The sequence below is a fragment of the Rhinoraja longicauda genome, chromosome 28 (assembly GCF_053455715.1).
Source record: "Rhinoraja longicauda isolate Sanriku21f chromosome 28, sRhiLon1.1, whole genome shotgun sequence".
NCBI classification, from domain to species: Eukaryota; Metazoa; Chordata; class Chondrichthyes; order Rajiformes; family Arhynchobatidae; genus Rhinoraja; species Rhinoraja longicauda.
The window spans coordinates 26,872,213-26,892,275 of NC_135980.1; the positions used below are offsets into that span (position 1 = coordinate 26,872,213).

Below are 20,063 nucleotides of genomic sequence, written 5' to 3' on the forward strand. Positions count from 1 at the left end.
GCATCATGAGTTTCAGAGCCTGTTTCCAACTCTATGACTATCTACGTCTCTAGTGACTACTCCACCACCAAAAAGACAAGAACAGAAGACACATAAAGAACATCGTACCTACAGGTGCCTCTTGAAATCATTCACCGGTCCCTTATCCGACACAAGGATGCTGTAGTACCATTATTCCTTTCTTCTCCCATCCCATTTTTGCTACCTCAGTCATTGACAGCGGGTCGACCGTGGTCCCAAGTTTGTTGGTCTCTGCAATTGCCATTGAGAGGTGTGCTCCAAAACTCAAACTTTTTAAATGTGTTGTCTGCAGTGAGTTGTGTTGTTGAACGTCGTTCCCTCCTCATTCCTGGCCCAGTACTCGACTTTATGTCCGAATCACAAACAAACTCACGGGATAGCACTTTCCCCAATTTACACACGGATGTCCTGTTCAATACGAGACCTGGGAGAACTGGTGACGTTATAACATCAACAGTTCACCCCCACCCCTTCATCACTGGCAGCAGCACCGACAATGACCGCAATGGGATCCACCCATTCCGGAAATCCTGGGGGTTAAATGGGATTTAGTGTTGTGTGGTGAATCCGCAGGAGTTGACGGGAATGCGGTTAGGGTCAAATGGAATAAAGAGGATAAGTATTTTGGGGCATGCTGGGCATTTTCAAAACATAGATGAACGGTTCTTGATTAGTACGGGTGTTAAAGGTTTTGGGGAGAAGGCAGGAGAATGGGGTTGAGAAGGAAAGATAAATCAGCCAAGATTGAATGGCGGAGTAGATTCAATGGGCCAAATGGCCTAATTCTGCTCCTATGAGTTGTGAAGTGGATGGTGTCGGAGCGTGGCCACTGTTTGACCTTTGTGTGCTGGTCAGATCATCCAATACAATCGCCCAATCTTAAATCTCCATTCCAATTGTAACAGTATTTTGCATTATGGCGTTTGTCTCTGCACTGTGTGTTGTACTAGTGACCAGCTTAATTGTACTCATGTGCAGTATATCCGAATTAAGTGGATATCACGCACGCAAAAGCTTTTCACTGTACCTCAGTACATGAGACAATAACAAGCAAGTCATGAATATTTGGTGGTCAGCACAGATTCGGGGCGGGAGCTTTGTTGTCTTGTCAGAAGTGCAAAAACTTTAGCCACAACTTCAGAATCGTGTACAGGCAGAGATGAATTCATTTTGGCACCCTGGGCAGCACGGATGTTGTATGCCGAAGGGCCTTTATCCTCTGGTGTACTGTTCTTTGTTAAGATGTATTTGGAAACAGGTTAAAATCGCATTTAGAATGGAAGCAGGGACTACTGCTCGCCTCAAAACACTCAATAGACAATAGGTGCAGGAGGAGGCCATTCGGCCCTTCGAGCCAGCACCGCTATTCAATGTGATCATGGATGATCATTCTCAATCAGTACCCCGTTCCTGCCTTTTCCCCATACCCCCTGACTCCGCTATCCTTAGGAGCTCTATCTAGCTCTCTCTTGAATGCATTCAGAGAATTGGCCTCCGCTGCCTTCTGAGGCAGAGAATTCCACAGATTCACAACTCTCTGACTGAAAAAGTTATTCCTCATCTCAGTTCTAAATGGCCTACTCCTTATTCTTAAACTGTGGCCCCTTGTTCTGGACTCCCCACCATTGGGAACACGTTTCCTCCCTTTATTAACACCAACAACAGACTAACTGCTGATGCATCCGTAGCTGCTGATGGGATCGACGCAAGTACATGTGCCACAGCGAGTGAGAGAAACAGATTTTGTGCACATTTGCTTTAATTTTTTTGTACAGTATATCCAGATTATAAATTTCACATGTTAGAAACTGTCACTCTTTCCAACTCGTTCACTTTCAAAGGTGATGGTTTTGCAAGTGCCACCTCTGGTGCACCTGCTGGGATGGCGAGGTCAGGGGCGAGTCACATCACCACTCCGTGTGCTACATGCACGGTGATCGAGTCAAGTGAAGCAATACCACAAAACTCCACTACTGATAAATAACACAACACAATGGTAAAGCTAAGTAAAGAAACGGCACGGAACAGGGGTCTGAACAAGCACTTTCAGTACAATACTGCAAATCAAAAGCTGTAGGAGATTCAATATTATGGTGGTGTCCCTCTCTGTTCCAAATTCAGGTTCGTGCTGTGATTTCTTGTTCCCTCACCCCTCAACCAAGGTGGCTCTCGGATTCGGCAACCCTTCCCCACCCCCGTCCCACATACACACAGGGCCACCTACTCCCTCCTGCTTTAATGCATCTGTCAGAGTTTACCTTGGGCACTTGGTATTAGAGACAGAGTGGTGGGATTTGAAGGACAACGAGTTCCCCGGGAAACCAACTTGTGGCGGAGAAAGCTACCACTGGTGGTGAGACTGTAAGCACGTGTTTCGTAAACGGTTTCACCGCAAAACGTCCCGGGTGTGCAGCATGAACCTCGGGCAGACGCACGCTCTTGGCCAGCCTGGTCCGACTGCTGGGAAAAAAAACTCGATCGTTTCTCTCTTCCACGTCCTTCGTTTTGTTCTCTCCCGCGATGGTGTGGAGCACGAGGGAGTGAGGGTGGCCATTGCTGGGTTAACACTGGTTTTGGCGGCGTTAAACTGAACCCCGCCGTTCACACTGCAGAAGCCTGTTGCACCCAATGCCCGGGCGGACACCGACCGGCTGGACATCTGCGACTTCCCAAATTCCTAACCCCAAACTTTCTTGCGTCCAAGTCAGATACTTACCTGAGGCCAAAGTGTGCAACAGTGAACGCCAGGGATTATTACCGCAATGTGGGTTGCAGGGAAGAAAAGCTAACACTGGGTGATGGGAATAGGGACTGCCCTAATCCATCGTGAGAAACATTGATATCTAAATAGGAGAATTCTTTAAGACACACTTTTAAAAATTTAGAAAATGAAACAAGTGCATTATAGATCTCCTATAAAATAGTCCATCCTCTGACATCAAAGGGATTAAATGTATACAACTGGATCCAACCAGAAACACCAACAACTTATGGATCCAGACACATTATTGGATATCTTAAATTATCCAAATGGAGCAGTGTATTCTGCTGTCACACGGTGGGGTGCAGGTCTATTAAATTACCAGAGTTCCACACACACACTGTTACCAGGTTTCCGGGCACAGCGAGTTCCACGTACACCAAGTTACCTGGCATGGTAAGTTATCTGATGAGCTACTAGATTACTAGGTACCAGGTTACCGTGCACACTAAGTTCCCAGTTACCGCAAGTGGTCCGGTCACCATGTACAGTAGGTCGCCAGGGCTACTCAGTATAGTGAGTTACTAGGTTACCAGATACATCGAGTCTCCAGGTTACTGGGTATAGTGATTTACCGGGTTACCATGTATAGCAAGTCACCAGGTATAATGGCTCCAGCACAGTCCTTGTCTGGATAGTTTTTATTATAAACATTCTGCATTTTCAGATCTTTTGACTTCTTGTGGCCTCCTGCCTCTCTCAACCTGTGCTGTGAAGACCATCCTCCACCCTGCAGCAACTCCAACATCACTAGCCCAACATTAACCTGAAACAAAAAGAAGAATCAAATGGGGATTATTTGACAAGTAAACCGTTGCTGGAGGGACGAGGGGAAGAGACGCCAGCACCTCCTCGGTGATTTAGGTGCGAAGCTACACCAAACACAATCTAAACAGCTTAAAAATGAAAACAGCACAGAGCAGAAATTCCGACAAGACAGCTCAGTGTTATACTCTTCACAACTCAAATTCTAAAATTGGTTTTATGATTCATTGTGTAGGAAGTGCTGATGCTGGTCTACACTGAAGATAGACACAAAATGCTGGAGCAACCCAGCGGGACAGGCAGCATCTTTGGAGAGAAGGAATGGGTGACGTTTCGGGTCGAGACCTTTTTGGACTGAGAGTCAGAGGGGAGGGAGACTAGAGATATGGAAGGGTAAGGTAGAGAGCTGGAGAGCAGGAGGAATCACAGAGGGGGAGAGAAGGTGCAGCTTTAGTTATTTCAATATTAGTGGGGCCTGCCTTCCACACACTGGGCGAGGAACTGGGGCAGTGCCACTACCCCCACCCTCCCATCCACCACCTCCTCTCATGGTGGGAGCTGGGGTACAGGACCTCAAGGTAATGTCTTGGAATATGGTTCATCTCCTTTCCACATGATATGGGCTGCATTTCTACTTGGAGAGGACAGGTCTGGAGGGATACGAGCCAAATGCAGGCAGGTGGGACTAGTGAAGCTGGGACATGTTGGCAGGCTTGGGCAGGTTGGGCCGAAGGGCCTGTTTCCACGCTGTACGACTCTATGACTTCACCAAATAAGTGGATGGCAGGCTCCACCAACATTAAAATAATTAGTTGCACCTTCTGTGTGTTAACCCAACATTCAAAGACAACATTCTATGACTCTAAATGCACTTCACGTAATGCAGTGAATCACTGGAAGCAGCGCCGGGATGGAAAGCTTGCTCCGATTCCCCTCTGCCATCATCAGGCAAGTGGCAGAATGTAAGGTTATGCCAACGTTTTCACTCCCTCCATTAGAATAGAACAATGAATGAATCCAATAGAGAATTAAAGAGAAGTTTCTCCACTCAGAGAAGTGTAAGAAAATAACTGCAGATGCTGGTACAAATCGAAGGTATTTATTCACAAAATGTTGGAGTAACTCAGCAGGTCAGGCAGCATCTCAGGACTGAAGAAGGGTCTCGACCCGAAACGTCGCCCATTCCTTCTCTCCTGAGATGCTGCCTGACCTGTTGAGTTACTCCAGCTTTTTGTGAATAAATAGTTTAATTTAGCTATCGTTACACCAATGGATTCACAAAACAAGACTTGTATTTCCATGAGATCTTTAGCATTGGGATAAATAATTTATGACTCTGAGCCCCATAAAGGAGATAGTAGAGAAGGTGACAAGAAGCTTGGGAAAACTAGTCTGTTTAAAGGAGTATTCAAGCAGAGGAGTTTAGGAAGGTCTAGGAGGAAAGCCCACGCAGGTCACGGGGAGAACGTACAAACTCTGTACAGACAGCACCCGTAGTCGGTATCACAAAATGCTGGAGTAAGTCAGCAGGTCAGGCAGCATCTCAGGAGAGAAGGAATGGGTGATGTTTCGGGTCGAGACCCTTCTTCAGTCTGAAGAAGGGTCTCGACCCGAAACGTCGCCCATTCCTTCTCTCCTGAGATGCTGCCTGACCTGCTGAGTTACTCCAGCATTTTTTGAAGAAATCCACTCAGAGACGGACGAAAACATGGAATCTGCTCAGTAGAGAGTGTTGAAGTAGAAAACTGCGATGCATTTGAGGCGACTGTGGTGAAATACATTGGTGGAAATGGAACAGCATGGATCTCTGTCTGCAATGAGGTGAAGCAGGACAGGAGGTAGAACATTATCACCAACATTGGCCAGAATCTATGAAACACATCTTTCCATTTCAGGTAAACAAATGGAGATGAAGAAGAGGGACTTCTCAGAGAATCCAGGCAAGGGATTGTCAACATCTCACTTGCTGATAACGTTTGGGTTTTTCTGCATCTCCTACCGCAGACAGGCTGCGACAAACGTACCTAGGACTTGGACAGCAGTTTGCTTCTGAACGCCATCATCATCCGCTTGCGGAAAGTCGCGAATTCGTTATCTCCGTCATCTGGATTTACAGGTCCACCAACTCCCAGCCCAGACCGGTCTGTCGATGTCACACCCCTGTGGAGAGAGATGCACTTTGTAAGATTCCGGGTGGAAACAAAACTACTACTCTGGATCTTAGTGTTATTCGCTGACATATCTGTACTCCAGTAATGTAACCATGTTATACTGTGATAGACACAAAATGCTGGAGTAACTCAGCGGGACAGGCAGAATATCTAGATAGAAGGAATGGGTGACGTTTCGGGTCAAGACCCTTCTTCCGACACGAAACGTCACCCTTTACTTCTATCCAGAGATGCTGCTTGTCCCGCTGAGTTACACCGGGCATTTTGTGTCTATCTTCGGCGTAAGTCAGCATCTGCAGTTCCTTCCTACACTTACACTGTGATAGACTGTCTCTAACAGTACTGCATCCTTTTCACATTTGTTCAAACTGATGGGGGATTCTGAAACTCCAATGGAAGGAATAGACAGACATTCGTACGTTAACACAATCCCACTAAGCCAGACATGTCCAAAGTCCGGCCCGGGGGCCAATCGCGGCCCGAGGTCAGATTTTATACAGCCCGCAGCTTCCGTCTTAAAATGTATTATTTATGGCCCGCCAGCACAGTCTAACAGAATGAATAAATCATACAGGTTCAAAATGAAATTCCTCTTTTCACATCATGGTGGCAGCACCACTCTGTAACTCTGTCTGGCAGTGCGAACCATGCTGTGACCCCTTGCCGCCAATTTCTGCCATGGCCACTGTAAATAAAAAGAGGAAAGTTTGTACTGAGGGCCGCCGCTTCCAGGAAAGATGGAAATTGCAGTATTTTTTCACTGAAAACCGAAACAATTGTGTTTGCCTAATTTGTCAAGAGACTGTTGCCGTATTTAAGGAATTCAATGTAAAGAGGCAAAACATGCGAATGCATACGACAGGCTAACAGGAAGCGATCGTGCTGAAAAAGTAAATCAACTCCATGCTGCCTTGGCCTCACAACAGCGGTTCTTCTCGAGGGCCCTTGAGTCAAATGAAAACATCACCAAAGCAAGCTACGAAGTGGCCACGTTAATCGCTAAACATGGCAAACCGTTTACGGAGGGTGAGTTTATTAAAGACTGTGTCATGCAAATGGTGGAGAACATTTGTCCCGAGAAGAAGCAAGAATTTGCTAATGTTTGCTTGGCTCGTAACACTGTGGCACGGAGAATTGAAGACATATCATCAGATATTAAGAGACAACTGGGTGACAGGGGGATGAATTTAGATTTTTTTCATTAGCCTGTGATGAAAGCACAGATTTATCTGACACCGCTCAGTTACTGATTTTTTTTAGAGGAGTTGACGATTATATGAACGTAGCAGAAGAGCTGCTTGACATTCAAAGCCTTAAAGGCCAAACGAGAGGAACGGATTTATTTGCTTCTGTTTGTTCAGCTGTTGATGACATCAAACTACCATGGAGTAAAGTTAGTGGGATTATTACCGACGGCGCGCCTGCTATGGCTGGTGAACGAAGTGGATTATCCACACTGATCTGTAACAAAGTTAGTGAAGAAGGAGGCAACGCTATTAAACTCCACTGCATAATTCACCAGCAGGTTCTCTGCGCGAAACATTTGAAATTTGATCATGTTATGAAACCGGTGGTAAAGACAATTAACTTCATTCGCCCTAAAGCCCTAAACCACCGCCAGTTTCAGCAGTTCCTGCTCGACATCCAGGCTGTATACGGAGATGTATTATATCACAACGATGTGAGGTGGCTGAGTCCACTGCAGCAATTTTTCTCTCTCCGAGGGGAAATTGGACAATTTTTGACTCAAAAGGGACAATCGATGCAAGAACTTGCAGATACTATATGGCTGGCAGATTTGGCTTTTTTGGTTGACATAACAAAGCATCTGAATGCGCTGAACGTTAGCCTCCAATGTCAAGGCGCAGTGGTGAGCCAGCTATATGCACACATTTAGGCCTTTGGAACCAAGCTGCAACTTTTCCAAAGACACCTGTCACAGACAGAGCCCTGCACCGCACATTTTCCAGCTTTGCGTGAGATCATGGATATCTGTGCGCAAACAAAGAGGTATGCAACAGCCATTGCATCTCTTACAACGCAGTTTAACGAACGCTATCGGGATTTAAGCTATCGTAAAAGGACATGTTGCTCTTCTGTTCCCCCTTCTCCATCGACCCTGATGATGCTCCGTCCGCAACAGCTGGAGCTCATTGAGCTTCAGTGTGACAATGAGTGGCACAGTCGACACCAGCAGCTTTCTCTTGTGAACTTTTACCGGCAGCTGGATAAAGGCCGGTTTCCAGAAATGCGAACATTTGCAAAGAAAATGCTGAGCTTGTTCGGCTCCACATGTTTGTGTGAGCAGACATGTTCAATTATGAACTTCAACCAGAACCGCTTCAGGTCAAGACTCAGTGACTCCCACCTGCGTGATATTTTACGCATCTCAACCACTGCTTTCAAACCAGACCTGGCCTACATACTGAAGTCAAGATCTCAGTATCACCCTTCTCATTAATGTCACTACCTGTTTCTTGGCCATCTGAAATGAATAAATTCTAGTTTCTGAGTATTTTGAATTTGCGTTAGATCTGATATGTCAGCTTTTTCAAATGGTAATAGCTGTCACTATGAAAAGCAAAAAAAATATTTATAAATACAGTACTGCACATGGACTTATGGCATTTATTGTATTTATCTTTTGATAAGATTAAGATTTATCTGCAACTTAAATGTTAACAGACAACATCTAATTTCCCATGATAAGTTACCTAATGCATTTCAATTGGGAGTGTTTGCCATACGGTTGTGTTTGAGTCTACATGGTTCTCAATATTGTTGTCCTCTTAAACAAAATATTTAAAAGTGAGGACTGGCTGGTTGCCCTGTTTAGGTACTCCAGACAGCTTGTTCTTTATGTTATTTGATTCTTTAGATATGAAAGAAAGGCAGAATTGTTTTTAGGTTTTTCACACCTGAATGGCTTACATTTGGGCACATGTTCATTTACAAAATGACTATTGTTGTGTCATTGCAAATAAAATAGTTATATAACTGGATTTGTATGTAACGTTTATGGTTCAAAAAGTCTTGAGACTTTGGGTATTGGCCCTTGGGTATTTTCACATTATCAAATCTGGCCCTCTTTGAAAAATGTTTGGACACCACTGCACTAAGCTGTAACATGAAACATTATCTTTTGTACGTGAAGGGAATGAAGGCAAAAATTGGCAACAAAATCATGCGAGGGATAGATTGGGTAGAAGCAGAGTCTCTTGCCCAGAGTCGGTGAATCGAGGACCAGAGGACATAGGTTCAAGGTGAAGGAGAAAAGATTTAATAGGAATCTGAGGGGTAACTTTTTCACAGAAAGGGTGGCGAGTGTATGGAACAAGCTGCCAGAGGAGATAGCTGAGGCTGGGACTATCCCAACGTTCAAGAAACAATTAGACTGGTACATGGATAGGACAGGTTTGGAGGGATATGGGCCAAATGCAGGCAGGTGGGACTAGTGAGACTGGGACATGTTGGCTGGTGTGGGCAAGTTTAGCTGAAGGGCCTGTTTCCACACTGTACCACTCTATGACTCTATAAAACCTGACCTCACTGACAGGAATGATATTTGTGCTGAGACCCCGAAGGCAATTTTCCACCTCAGGAGTTTTGGCCGAGTTTAAACCAGAACCCAAATGTGAGAGGGTAGAGTCCAATCATGTCCCGTTCAGTCCCGCCACTAGTATACCTGTTGACGGGGTCTCTGATGCCCTGTTTATCTGAGCCCAGTCCCTCTCCATCCTTCCAGCCCATCTTCTGCAGCATCTGGTACCCAAGGTTGTCTGTTGCCAGTTTGTTTCTGGTGTAATTTATATCCTCAGATTTCTGAAAGAGAAGTATTTGCTCAGAATAAATCTTTTGCACAATCAAATGCAGATCAATTTAACCAGCACTAGGGTTGCTCAAGGGGCCATTGGGCAAAATCATCATCTGGTCTCAATCTCACCAACTAAGGTTACTTGTTCACTCTGTGTTGACCTAAGCTGAATTTTGCCAAGGTGGGGGTTGAGTAGGGAATGTTTTTCAACATCTCCAGTGCAGATAGGACCAAACCTACTAGGCTGCTAATCACCACCCATTGTGTAATGAAGTGTAATATTCATGGGCTTGGTCACTGCCCATTCTGGAGTTGAAAGTACAGGAGATGGGATCGAGAATGGAAGTGTCCACTTACAGAGCCATTGAAAGGTGTCTCTTGCTGGATGAATTACACTTGCAAGGACCAATGCATTTAAAAGAAAGAGAGACTGGCTTTTACATTTTAAGATAGTCCAAAATGCTTTACATTCAATTAAATACTTTGGAACTACTGTGAAGAGGCAGCTGTCAATTTGAATAGTGTGTACTCACTTAAAGAGCAGAGTGATAATTGCCATCTTGTCTGCTTTTAAACATGATGGATAAATATCAACTCAGCATATTGGAGATGCACCCATGTCTTTATTTCTGAATAGTACTGTAGCAGATGTACTTTAACAGTGCTGTGTCCTTTTAGAATCCCACTGAGGGTATCAACATGGATTACATGCTGTCTCTGCGATGGGTTATAAACTCTCAATATTCTTCTTCAGAACCAAGAACTTGTGAATAACAGTATAACAGTATAACAGTATAACAGAGCTTTATTTGTCATTCGGTACCAAGGTACCGAACGAAACTACATAGCAGTGATACAAAAAAGAACACAAGACACATAACCCCAACACAAACGTCCATCACAGTGACTCCAAACACCCCCTCACTGTGATGGAGGCAACAAAACTTCCACTCTTCCCCACGCCCACGGACAGACAGCTCGTCCCCGACCGACCCGCACAGTCCCCGCAAGGGGATGGAAGTCCCCGCGGCCGAGTAGCACCGGGCGCTGAAACGTCTCGCGGCCGAGCCGGGCGATGGAAGGCCCCGCGACCAAGCCTTGCGCAGCTAAGTCCCGTGGCCGAGAAGCAATCCAATTAACAATAATCCCATCAAGTCTCCACTGGGTCTATAGAAGGTAATGCTGGTGGATAATGGTAGTCACAATTTCAATGCATTTCTACATGCCACTGCAATATGTTTCCTTTTTATCCAGCTCCCCTTTGAATCGACAATTGGTTGGTGATTCGTCTGCCAACTGGAAGCAATCTCTTTCCCCCATGATATCACAGATCCTCTTGCAACCTTCATTCCAAGGAGAACAATTCTGGCTTCTCCATTTTATCCACTTAACTAATGTCCTGAAAATATTTTGGTATATCTCTTCTGCACTCATCCTAAAGCATTTACCTAATTCCAAATTGTGATACCCAGCCGTGTGCAGAATGTTGCAGTTGAAGGCTGAACCACTGTTCATAACGTTTTGTCATGACTTCCTTTCTTTCATGTGCTACATCTCTATGCATACCGGTCACCGTCTTAACCTGTCTTGCCACTTTCAACAAATATACGCCTATGCCCCCAAATCTCCCCACATCTCTGCTGCACCCTGTTTAGTATTGTGCCCCCTATCACCTCTCCTTATTCTTGTTACCAAAAACATGCTTCTCATTTCTCAACGTTAAGTTTCCCTAATGTTGGGTTCCCTGGTCTGAAGAAGGGTCTCGACCCATAACGTCACCCATTCCTTCTCTGCAGAGATGCTGCCCGTCCCGCTGAGTTTCTCCAGCTTTCGGTGTCGATCATCATTAAGTTTCCCCTTTCATCTATCGGTCTATTCTACTAACCATATCTCCTTGATGTCTATAATGATCCTCCGAGATATATATCATCTGAAAATCTAAGCTGCCCTGTGCACTCAAGCATTTAATATATATAAATGAGAGTGGTGGTCCTTGCACTAACTCATGGGGAACTCTACTGTATATTTTCCTTCAACCCTAAAAACAACCTTTTATTAATACCCTATTTCTTCTAATAAGCCAATTTATTTCCATAAATAGAACCCTTTTTATTTGATGGACCTCACTTTTGATAACGTCTATTATTTGGAACCTTATCTAATGCCAAATGAATTAATTTTCCCTCATCCACCATCTGTCACTTCAGAAAAAAATCTAACAAGTTAGTTGGATACAACTTGCCTTTAACACGGACATTGGCTTTCTCTTGGCTCTTTTCACTTCTCAAAGTGAATGCCATTTCTGTCATTATTATTTCCAGAACATACCCCAACATCAAGGCTAAACTGATTGGACTGGGTTTATTGCTGTACAGGTGCTCCCCGGTTTACGATGTTTCGACTTGCGATGGTGCAGACGGCAGCAACCCTTAGCGAGCCGCCGTTCGCTTCCGGCCACGTGATCGCGTGTATTACAATGCATTCCGACTTACAACGCTTTCGGTTTCCGATGGGTTTCGCGGAACGGAAACCCGCTGAAGAGCGCCTGTATCTTTCTTTAACAAGGGGTGTAATATTTGCTACTTTTCACTCCTCAAATACTATCCTGAAAATTTATGTTTGGTAGATTGTGCCTGCTGCCCCTGTAATTACTTCCCTCAACTCCTCGAGCAACCTCAGGTGCATCCCACCTGGATCAAGCGATTTATGTGCAGCTAACCTTTGTGGTGCCTCGGTCAATTTTCTGCCCACCCCTAATCTCAACTGCATCTTCATTTGATGTAACCCTAGCAATACTGTCTTCCTTCGAGAAGCTTGTTGTAAAATATTCATTTACTGCCTCCACAAATAATTTCCTTTTATGCCTTAACGCCCAATTATTTTCCTGTTCACATCCCTACAGAATATTTTTGGATTCCTTTTTATGTTCGTTGCTAAATTTTCTTTTCTTGCTTCATGCCTCCCCGATTCCTTTCTTACTTCCTCTCTATTAAGATTCTGCAATCAGCCCAGATCTCATTTGTGATGGAAACCTGGCATCTCTTGGATGGTCTTTGTTCTATTTTACTCTCTATCTTTTTATTATCCAGAGAGTTCCTTCCCTACTCTTCACCAACGCACGATCGGGGAAGCATCTCCACTTTAAACACCTCCCATTCAATCAGTTTGTCCGGCAAATTTTAAGTCAAAATTTACTTGGGCCAGAAATTGGCCTGTCTCCTATTAACTATTTTTACTTTGGAATTATCTACATCTTTATCTGTAGCTATTCTAAATGTAACGATACCACGACTGTTGTTTTCTGAATAATCCACCACTAATATTGTTCCTCTTCGCTTGGCCTACTTCCCAGAACCAAGTCTTTAACACGTGATTTGGAATAGCATTGAGCAAGAAAGAGTCTCCTCAGCACATTAGAAAACTCTCCTGTTAATAGACAACAGGTGCAGGGGGAGGCCATTCGGCCCTTCGAGCCAGCACCACCATTCAATGTGATCATGGCTGATCATTCTCAATCAGTACCCCGTTCCTGCCTTCTCCCCATACCCCCTGACTCCGCTATCCTTAAGAGCTCTATCTAACTCTCTCTTGAATGCATTCAGAGAATTGGCCTCCACTGCCTTCTGAGGCAGAGAATTCCACAGATTCACAACTCTCTGACTGAAAAAGTTTTTCCTCATCTCAGTTCTAAATGGCCTACCCCTTATTCTTAAACTGTGGCCCCTTATTCTGGACTCCCTCAACATTGGGAACATGTTTCCTGCCTCTAACGTGTCCAACCCCATAATAATCTTATACGTTTCGATAAGATCTCCTCTCATCCTTCTAAATTCCAGTGTATACAAGCCTAGTTGCTCCAGTCTTTCAACATATGATAATCCCGCCATTCCGGGAATTAACCTAGTAAACCTATGCTGCACGCCCTCAATAGCAAGAATATCCTTCCTCAAATTTGGAGACCAAAACTGCACACAGTACTCCAGGTGCGGTCTCACGAGGGCCCTGTACAACTGCAGAAGGACCTCTTTGCTCCTATACTCAACTCCTCTTGTTATGAAGGCCAACATTCCATTGGCTTTCTTCACTGCCTGCTGTACCTGCATGCTTCCTTTCAGTGACTATTCTTCATCCTTAATATTTTTACTATCGCAGCTTATACTTAGAAAGCTGAAGATCCCCGTTGAAGTCATTGTGAAACGATGAATTTTGCTCATCTCAGCCGTTTCCATGTAACTTCGCTCCTCAATATCCTTCCCACTGGTTGAGCAGAATACACAGAACAGTCCCAGTAGTGCAATGGCACCTCAGTTGTTCCACAATTCAAAAGAGAGTATTTCCTTGATTGTTCCACAACATCCTTGCTCTAGCATTTCAAATAACCCCAGGCATCTCAAACAAAACTGTTTCTTCCCCTTTCTTCACTCATTCTGTATTGTATTGGAGAATCTCTGGAGATACCTTCCGAGTCAATGGAAAGCATTGTTGCCCATTGAGCTGAAATTAATGAGTTCAGTTCTAGACTTAGAGAGGATGGGAGAAATGTGAAAAACTTTTCAAAAACTAGTTGGGTTGGGTGCACATATGAAGCAATTACATTTTCAAAACAGCATGGGACAATGCATGCATGGTAAAAGTTTCTAAAAACAATTATTACAAAATAAATTGTAAACTTAAAATAACTCTTTGATGAATGGCCACTGTGCTGAAGGTTTAAAAGGTTAGTTATTCTTAGAGAATGCCTATATGCACGGTCATACATGATTAGTCTATAACCTTACCGGCTTTTTCTTCGGTTTGTATGTTGGTTTGTCATACCCGATTCGCTTTAGCTCTCGAACTGAAATAAAAGTGCAGATTTATAAATGTCTTTTACCTGTTGTTTTAGCAAAGATCCAGAATCCAGCCTGCATAATCTAGATCCTAGATTATATTAGAAAATCTCCAGGCAGAATTTCCTGGTACCAAAAAGTGCATGGAATTTGGATCAATTTGAATATATCAGAATATAGATATTTAACATGTATCCATTGTAATTTATATGTTGTATAATATTTTACAAGTAAATAATAATTACGTTAAAAATATATAAATCTTTTCAGAAAACAATAGACAATAGGTGCAGGAGTAGGCCATTCGGTCCTTTGAGCCAGCACTACCATTCAATGTGATCATGGCTGACCATTCTCAATCAGTACCCCGTTCTTGCCTTCTCCCCATACTCCCTAACTCCGTTATCCTTAAGAGCTCTATCTAGCTCTCTCTTGAATGCATTCAGAGAATTGGCCTCCACTGCCTTCTGAGGCAGTGAATTGCACAGATTTACAACTCTCTGACTGAAAAGGTTTTTCCTCATCTCTGTTCTAAATGGCCTACCCCTTATTCTTAGAAACATAGACATAGAACATAGAAAATAGGTGCAGGAGTAGGCCATTCGGCCCTTCGAGCCTGCACCGCCATTCAATATGATCATGGCTGATCATCCAACTCAGTATCCCGTACCTGCCTTCTCTCCAAACCCCCAGATCCCTTTAGCCACAAGGGCCACATCTAACTCCCTCTTAAATATAGCCAATGAACTGGCCTCAACTACCTTCTGTGGCAGAGAATTCCACATGCATCTTTCTACCAGGGAAGCTGATAAGGCAAATGGTGCAAACACCACATTAAGCAGTCATTCCGATTCACATGTTTATAGTGATACACATGGTTTTCTCCCTATTTTCCACTGCTTACCTGGTGATGGGGCAGCCCTGGGACGCACCTTTTTGGGAGGCAGCATGCCCACCTTCAATGTTAGTCCCTTCCTCTTTCTAGCCCGCAGGGCAGACTGTCCGGAGGATCCGGCCTCTGACGCTGGATCCACAGGAGATTCAGACTTCTCTGCCGCTGTGCTGTACTCCTTCACCTTCTCTTTATAATATTTGAAATAGGGACAGTTCTCCTCATACAGAAACCTGTAGGGACCAGAAAACCAAACCACTGTAAAACAACTTGCCCCACGCTGGTTAGTCCTTTTTCTCCTTGCTCCCATTTGGCAGAAGACACAGAAGCTTGAAAGCATTCACCGTCAGACTTGGGAACAGTCTCTTCCTCTCTGTTATCAAGCTTCTGAACAGCTCCATAAGCTGGGGTACCATCCAATTCTCCTCTACCCCAGTCCAGACAGTGGACTGTCTATGAAGCTGAAAATTACATCTTCCCCTTTGCTCCACCTATTATACCAGTTTGACTTGATTCTATTTATGTACAGTATTATCTGATCTTATTAGATAGCATGCAAAACAAAGCTTTTCACTGTACCTCGCTCGGTACATGTGACAATAATAAACCTAAACCTTCCTGTGAAACCACAGCCCTTAACGTACTCCAAAGATGTACAGGTATGTAGGTTAATTGACTGGGTAAATGTAAAAATTGTTCCTAGTGTGTGTAGGATAGTGTTAGTGTGCGGGGATCGCTGGGCGGCACGGACTCGGTGGGCCGAAGGGCCTGTTTCCGCGCTAAAAAAAAATCTAAATCTAAAAAATCTAAAACCCTATAATAGGTACTGGTTGGCTAAAAGGGAATTAGAATCCGTATTCCACCTCACCGAACATTTTCTTTTAAAATTTATGTTTAGGAATTCCATCGCAGGATGTGGATGTCCTTGGCCGGGCCTACCATCGAATGCTCATTACTAGGTGCGCGGTGGAAGGCAGTTTTGAACCACTGAACTGGAGAAAATATAAATAGTGACATTAGGCGGGGTGTTCCAACTTTTAAACCTGGTGACCACGACAGCACAGCAATTTATGTTCAAGTCACTATGGTGTGTTATTTAGAGAGGAATTTGCAGCTGGTGAAGTTCTCAATGTTTGTTGCTCTTGTCATTTGAAGGAAAAGAAATCAGGAGCTTGAGAAGTGTAAGAAAATAGCTGCAGATGCTGGTACAAATCGAAGGTATTTCTTCACAAAATGCTGGAGTAACTCAGCAGGACAGGCAGCATCTCAGGAGAGAAGGAATGGGTGACGTTTCGAGTCGAGACCCTTCTGAAGAAGGGTCTCGACCCGAAACGTCACCCATTCCTTCTCTCCTGAGATGCTGCCTGACCTGCTGAGTTACTCCAGCATTTTGTGAAGAAATAGGAGCTTGAGAAGTGCTATGGAAGGCCATCATTTCTGCGTTACGATTGCACAACCCCCAACTATCCTTCTGGTACCCAGACCAATTCGTATGTATGAGCTCAGACAGCTAAAACTGGCACATTCCTATACCCTGAGCAACACTATAGATCTCACTTTAAGTGCGCAGACACACACACACGCGCGCGGGAATGTGGTTAGATATTTCCAATGAAGAGTGGAGTGGAATGAATTCATTTTCTTTGGTATCAACCGACCTCTTGCACCGAATTCGCAACATATGGGTACTGGAAGGTATAAATTCGGTTTTGCCCTCCTGGTGTACCAATGAGCAACAAGTGGCTGCTCTCTTACCAGAACGTGGGGTTATCCCGGTTATTGTCAATGGCAATCTCTTCCAGCTCTGGGCCACATTCAGCCACAAACTTGGCTAGTTTCTCCGCAGTGGTTCTTGTCTTGATGTCACTGAGAGATTCATCTGCAGGAAACAAGATTATTAATCCCCCAGAAATCAAAATTCACTGCTGGCTCAGGCGCGATTGACCTCTGTTGATCATTACAACATATCCTCAGCCAAATTGGTATGGTACTCTCACACTACATACAGAGGGATAACCAGCTCTCAGAACCTAAATGATCGAAGTATGACTCAGAAACAGATTCGAGAGTGGGTCACGCAGATCCTTGGATCTACCCTTTCATTCATCAAAATAATCATCATCCCATACCTCCTCTTTTCCACTAAATCTCAATCCCCTCGGTCTCTAAGACAAACACATTCTTCATCCTACAAGAAGCAAATTCAGGTATGATTTCAGTGAAGATCCATTCAATTGCATCAAGACATCCTCACGATTTTAGGCCAAGTTCCTTGCAATAAAGATTTACAGACCATTTGCTTTTAAAATTCTGCATTTCATAAGCGGGTTTTTCACCGTATGACAATAATAAATTAATACCAATGGGCACTCGCATGGGCCCTAGCTATGCCTGCCTCTTTGTCGGGTACGTCGAACAATCCCTGTTCCGGGCATACACGGGCCCCATCCCCGAACTCTACCTCCGCTACATCGACGACTGCCTTGGTGCTACCTCTTGCACCCATACAGAACTCACTGACTTCAGACACTTCACTTCCAATTTCCATCCTGCCCTTAAATATACCTGGACTAGTTCCGACATCTCCCTCCCGTTTCTGGACCTCACCATCTCCATCACAGGAGACAGACTAGTGACGGACATTTAGCTCCACTGCAATACCAATACCAATCTCAACTGCAGTTTGGGAATGAGCTATCCTTGGACTCCAGGCTCCTCCTCTACGCTAGTCGCAAGAATTATCATCGCTCTTCATGTTGCTTGCTTCCACAAATGCGAGTGAGACTGAACCAATCTCCATCTGTGCTATAAAACTAAGCATTCCCTTTTCAAGATTCTCATGAAATTATGCTGTATCTCAGAATCATAATATAAGAAGTTATCAGGCTGTGCTATCCACAACATATGGCATCAGTAAAGTTGTTAGAAATGAATAAACTGACAATAGTTTAGTTTATTAGCTGCACAATGGAACTCTCAATTAGAACACAAATATTTTATTTATTATATTATCGGAAGAAGGGTCTCGACCTGAAACGTCATCCATTCGTTCTCTCCAGAGATACTGCCTGTCCCACAGGGTTACTCCAGCATTTTGGGTCTATCTTTATTGTAAACCAAAATTTGCAGTTCCTGCCTACAAATATTTTGTTACTGATCCCCATTTTTGGTCTTGAGCAGATTGTAGTTTTGTGTCTCTGTGAATTTGTTGGGCTGAATTATCTCCTTCTGTTGTTATGAAGTTATGGGTTCCCTCTGAAAGCATTGACTTGCAGTGGGACTCGTGCAATGGTCAAACCTCCAGTACTCAATAATAGACAATATAGACAGTAGACAATAGGTGCAGGAGTAGGCCATTCGGCCCTTCGAGCCAACACCGCCATTCAATGTGATCATGGCTGATCATTCTCAATCAGTACCCCGTTCCTGCCTTCTCCCCATACCCCCTGACTCCGCTATCCTTAAGAGCTCTATCTAGCTCTCTCTTGAATGCATTCAGAGAATTGGCCTAAACTGCCTTCTGAGGCAGAGAATTCCATAGATTCACAACTCTCTGACTGAAAAAGTTTTTCCTCATCTCCGTTCTAAATGGCCTACCCCTTATTCTAAAACTGTGGCCCCTTGTTCTAGACTCCCCCAACATTGGGAACATGTTTCCTGCCTCTAACGTGTCCAACCCCTTAATAATCTTACATGTTTCGATAAGATCCCCTCTCATCCTTCTAAATTCCAGCGTATACAAGCCTAGTCGCTCCAGTCTTTCAACATATTCTGGGAATTAACCTAGTAAAGCTACGCTGCACGCCCTCAATAGCAAGAATATCCTTCCTCAAATTTGGAGACCAAAACTGCACACAGTACTCCAGGTGCGGTCTCACTAGGGCCCTGTACAACTGCAGAAGGACCTCTTTGCTCCTATACTCAACTCCTCTTGTTATGAAGGCCAACATTCCATTGGCTTTCTTCACTGCCTACTCCCTTGAAGTGAGCATTCTACATCTGCAAGTAGCGAGTAACTGTGATGGATGTTCATGCTAAAATGTATTTTGTGTGCCCTGTTGCTTTTTATTGTTATGACTGTATGGCAAATGAAGTTCCTCGTACGTTGCAAAACATACTTGGCTAATAAAGTATTATTGTGATTGTTATTATAGTGATTGTGGATGCCCACTCTTAATGATGGTCCAAAAATCTTTGTTTGGATTCCATATGGGTGGATAGCAGCAAAGCAGAAACGAGTCTGGATGTGAAACAGCACCCTAGTAGTAGTTAGTATATGGAAAAATTGGTCTCATGTGAAAGATAATTGAATTTATCTGGGGTTTTTTTAGGTTCCTTCCCTTGAATAAAGCAGCACATTTTATACACCGAGAAAAGTAAATCTTATAGCCTATTTCAGAGCGTCAGCACAAGGAGTTCTTCTTTGTAACTCGTTTCTCAAACTGATAAAATTCCCACTCAATAGACAATAGACAATAGGTGCAGGAGGAGGCCATTCGGCCCTTCGCGCCATTCAATGTGATCATGGCTGATCATTCTCAATCAGTGCCCCGTTCCAGCCTTCTCCCCATAACCCCTGACTCCGCTATCCTTAAGAGCTCTATCTAGCTCTCTCATTATCTAAACGTTCCACATTAGCCTTAAGGGGCTTTTGAACATCACAGATTTGAACACGGTATAAATTTGAGAATACAGTATATATTTAATGATTAAATATAGTGCAAATATATACTTAATATAGTGCACTTAATAGGTGTACTTGCTGGTTTTTGTTGAACCAAGCAAGAAAAATTCTAATCTTGGTATTTTA

General features: G+C 43.9%; 1 protein-coding gene across 6 annotated transcripts in view; it reads right to left on the reverse strand.

The window, feature by feature from the left end:
* Window positions 1–1,771: 1,771 nt before the first annotated feature.
* The window catches only part of LOC144607403 (SURP and G-patch domain-containing protein 2-like), a 31,580-nt gene continuing 13,288 nt past the window's right edge, over window positions 1,772–20,063 (reverse strand). For 4 of the 6 annotated variants that reach the window (XM_078424237.1, XM_078424235.1, XM_078424234.1 and 1 more), the window contains 6 exons: window positions 17,009–17,132; window positions 15,266–15,486; window positions 14,311–14,369; window positions 9,404–9,540; window positions 5,572–5,707; window positions 1,772–3,548 (listed from right to left, as the gene is read on the reverse strand). In XM_078424237.1, the coding sequence (XP_078280363.1) occupies window positions 5,572–5,707; window positions 9,404–9,540; window positions 14,311–14,369; window positions 15,266–15,486; window positions 17,009–17,132 (677 nt within the window). In that variant the 3' untranslated portion in view covers window positions 1,772–3,548. Of the gene's footprint in view, window positions 3,549–5,571; window positions 5,708–9,403; window positions 9,541–10,398; window positions 10,715–14,310; window positions 14,370–15,265; window positions 15,487–17,008; window positions 17,133–20,063 lie in introns of those variants that run through there. The other 2 variants (XM_078424238.1, XM_078424240.1) reach the window with 2 other exon arrangements.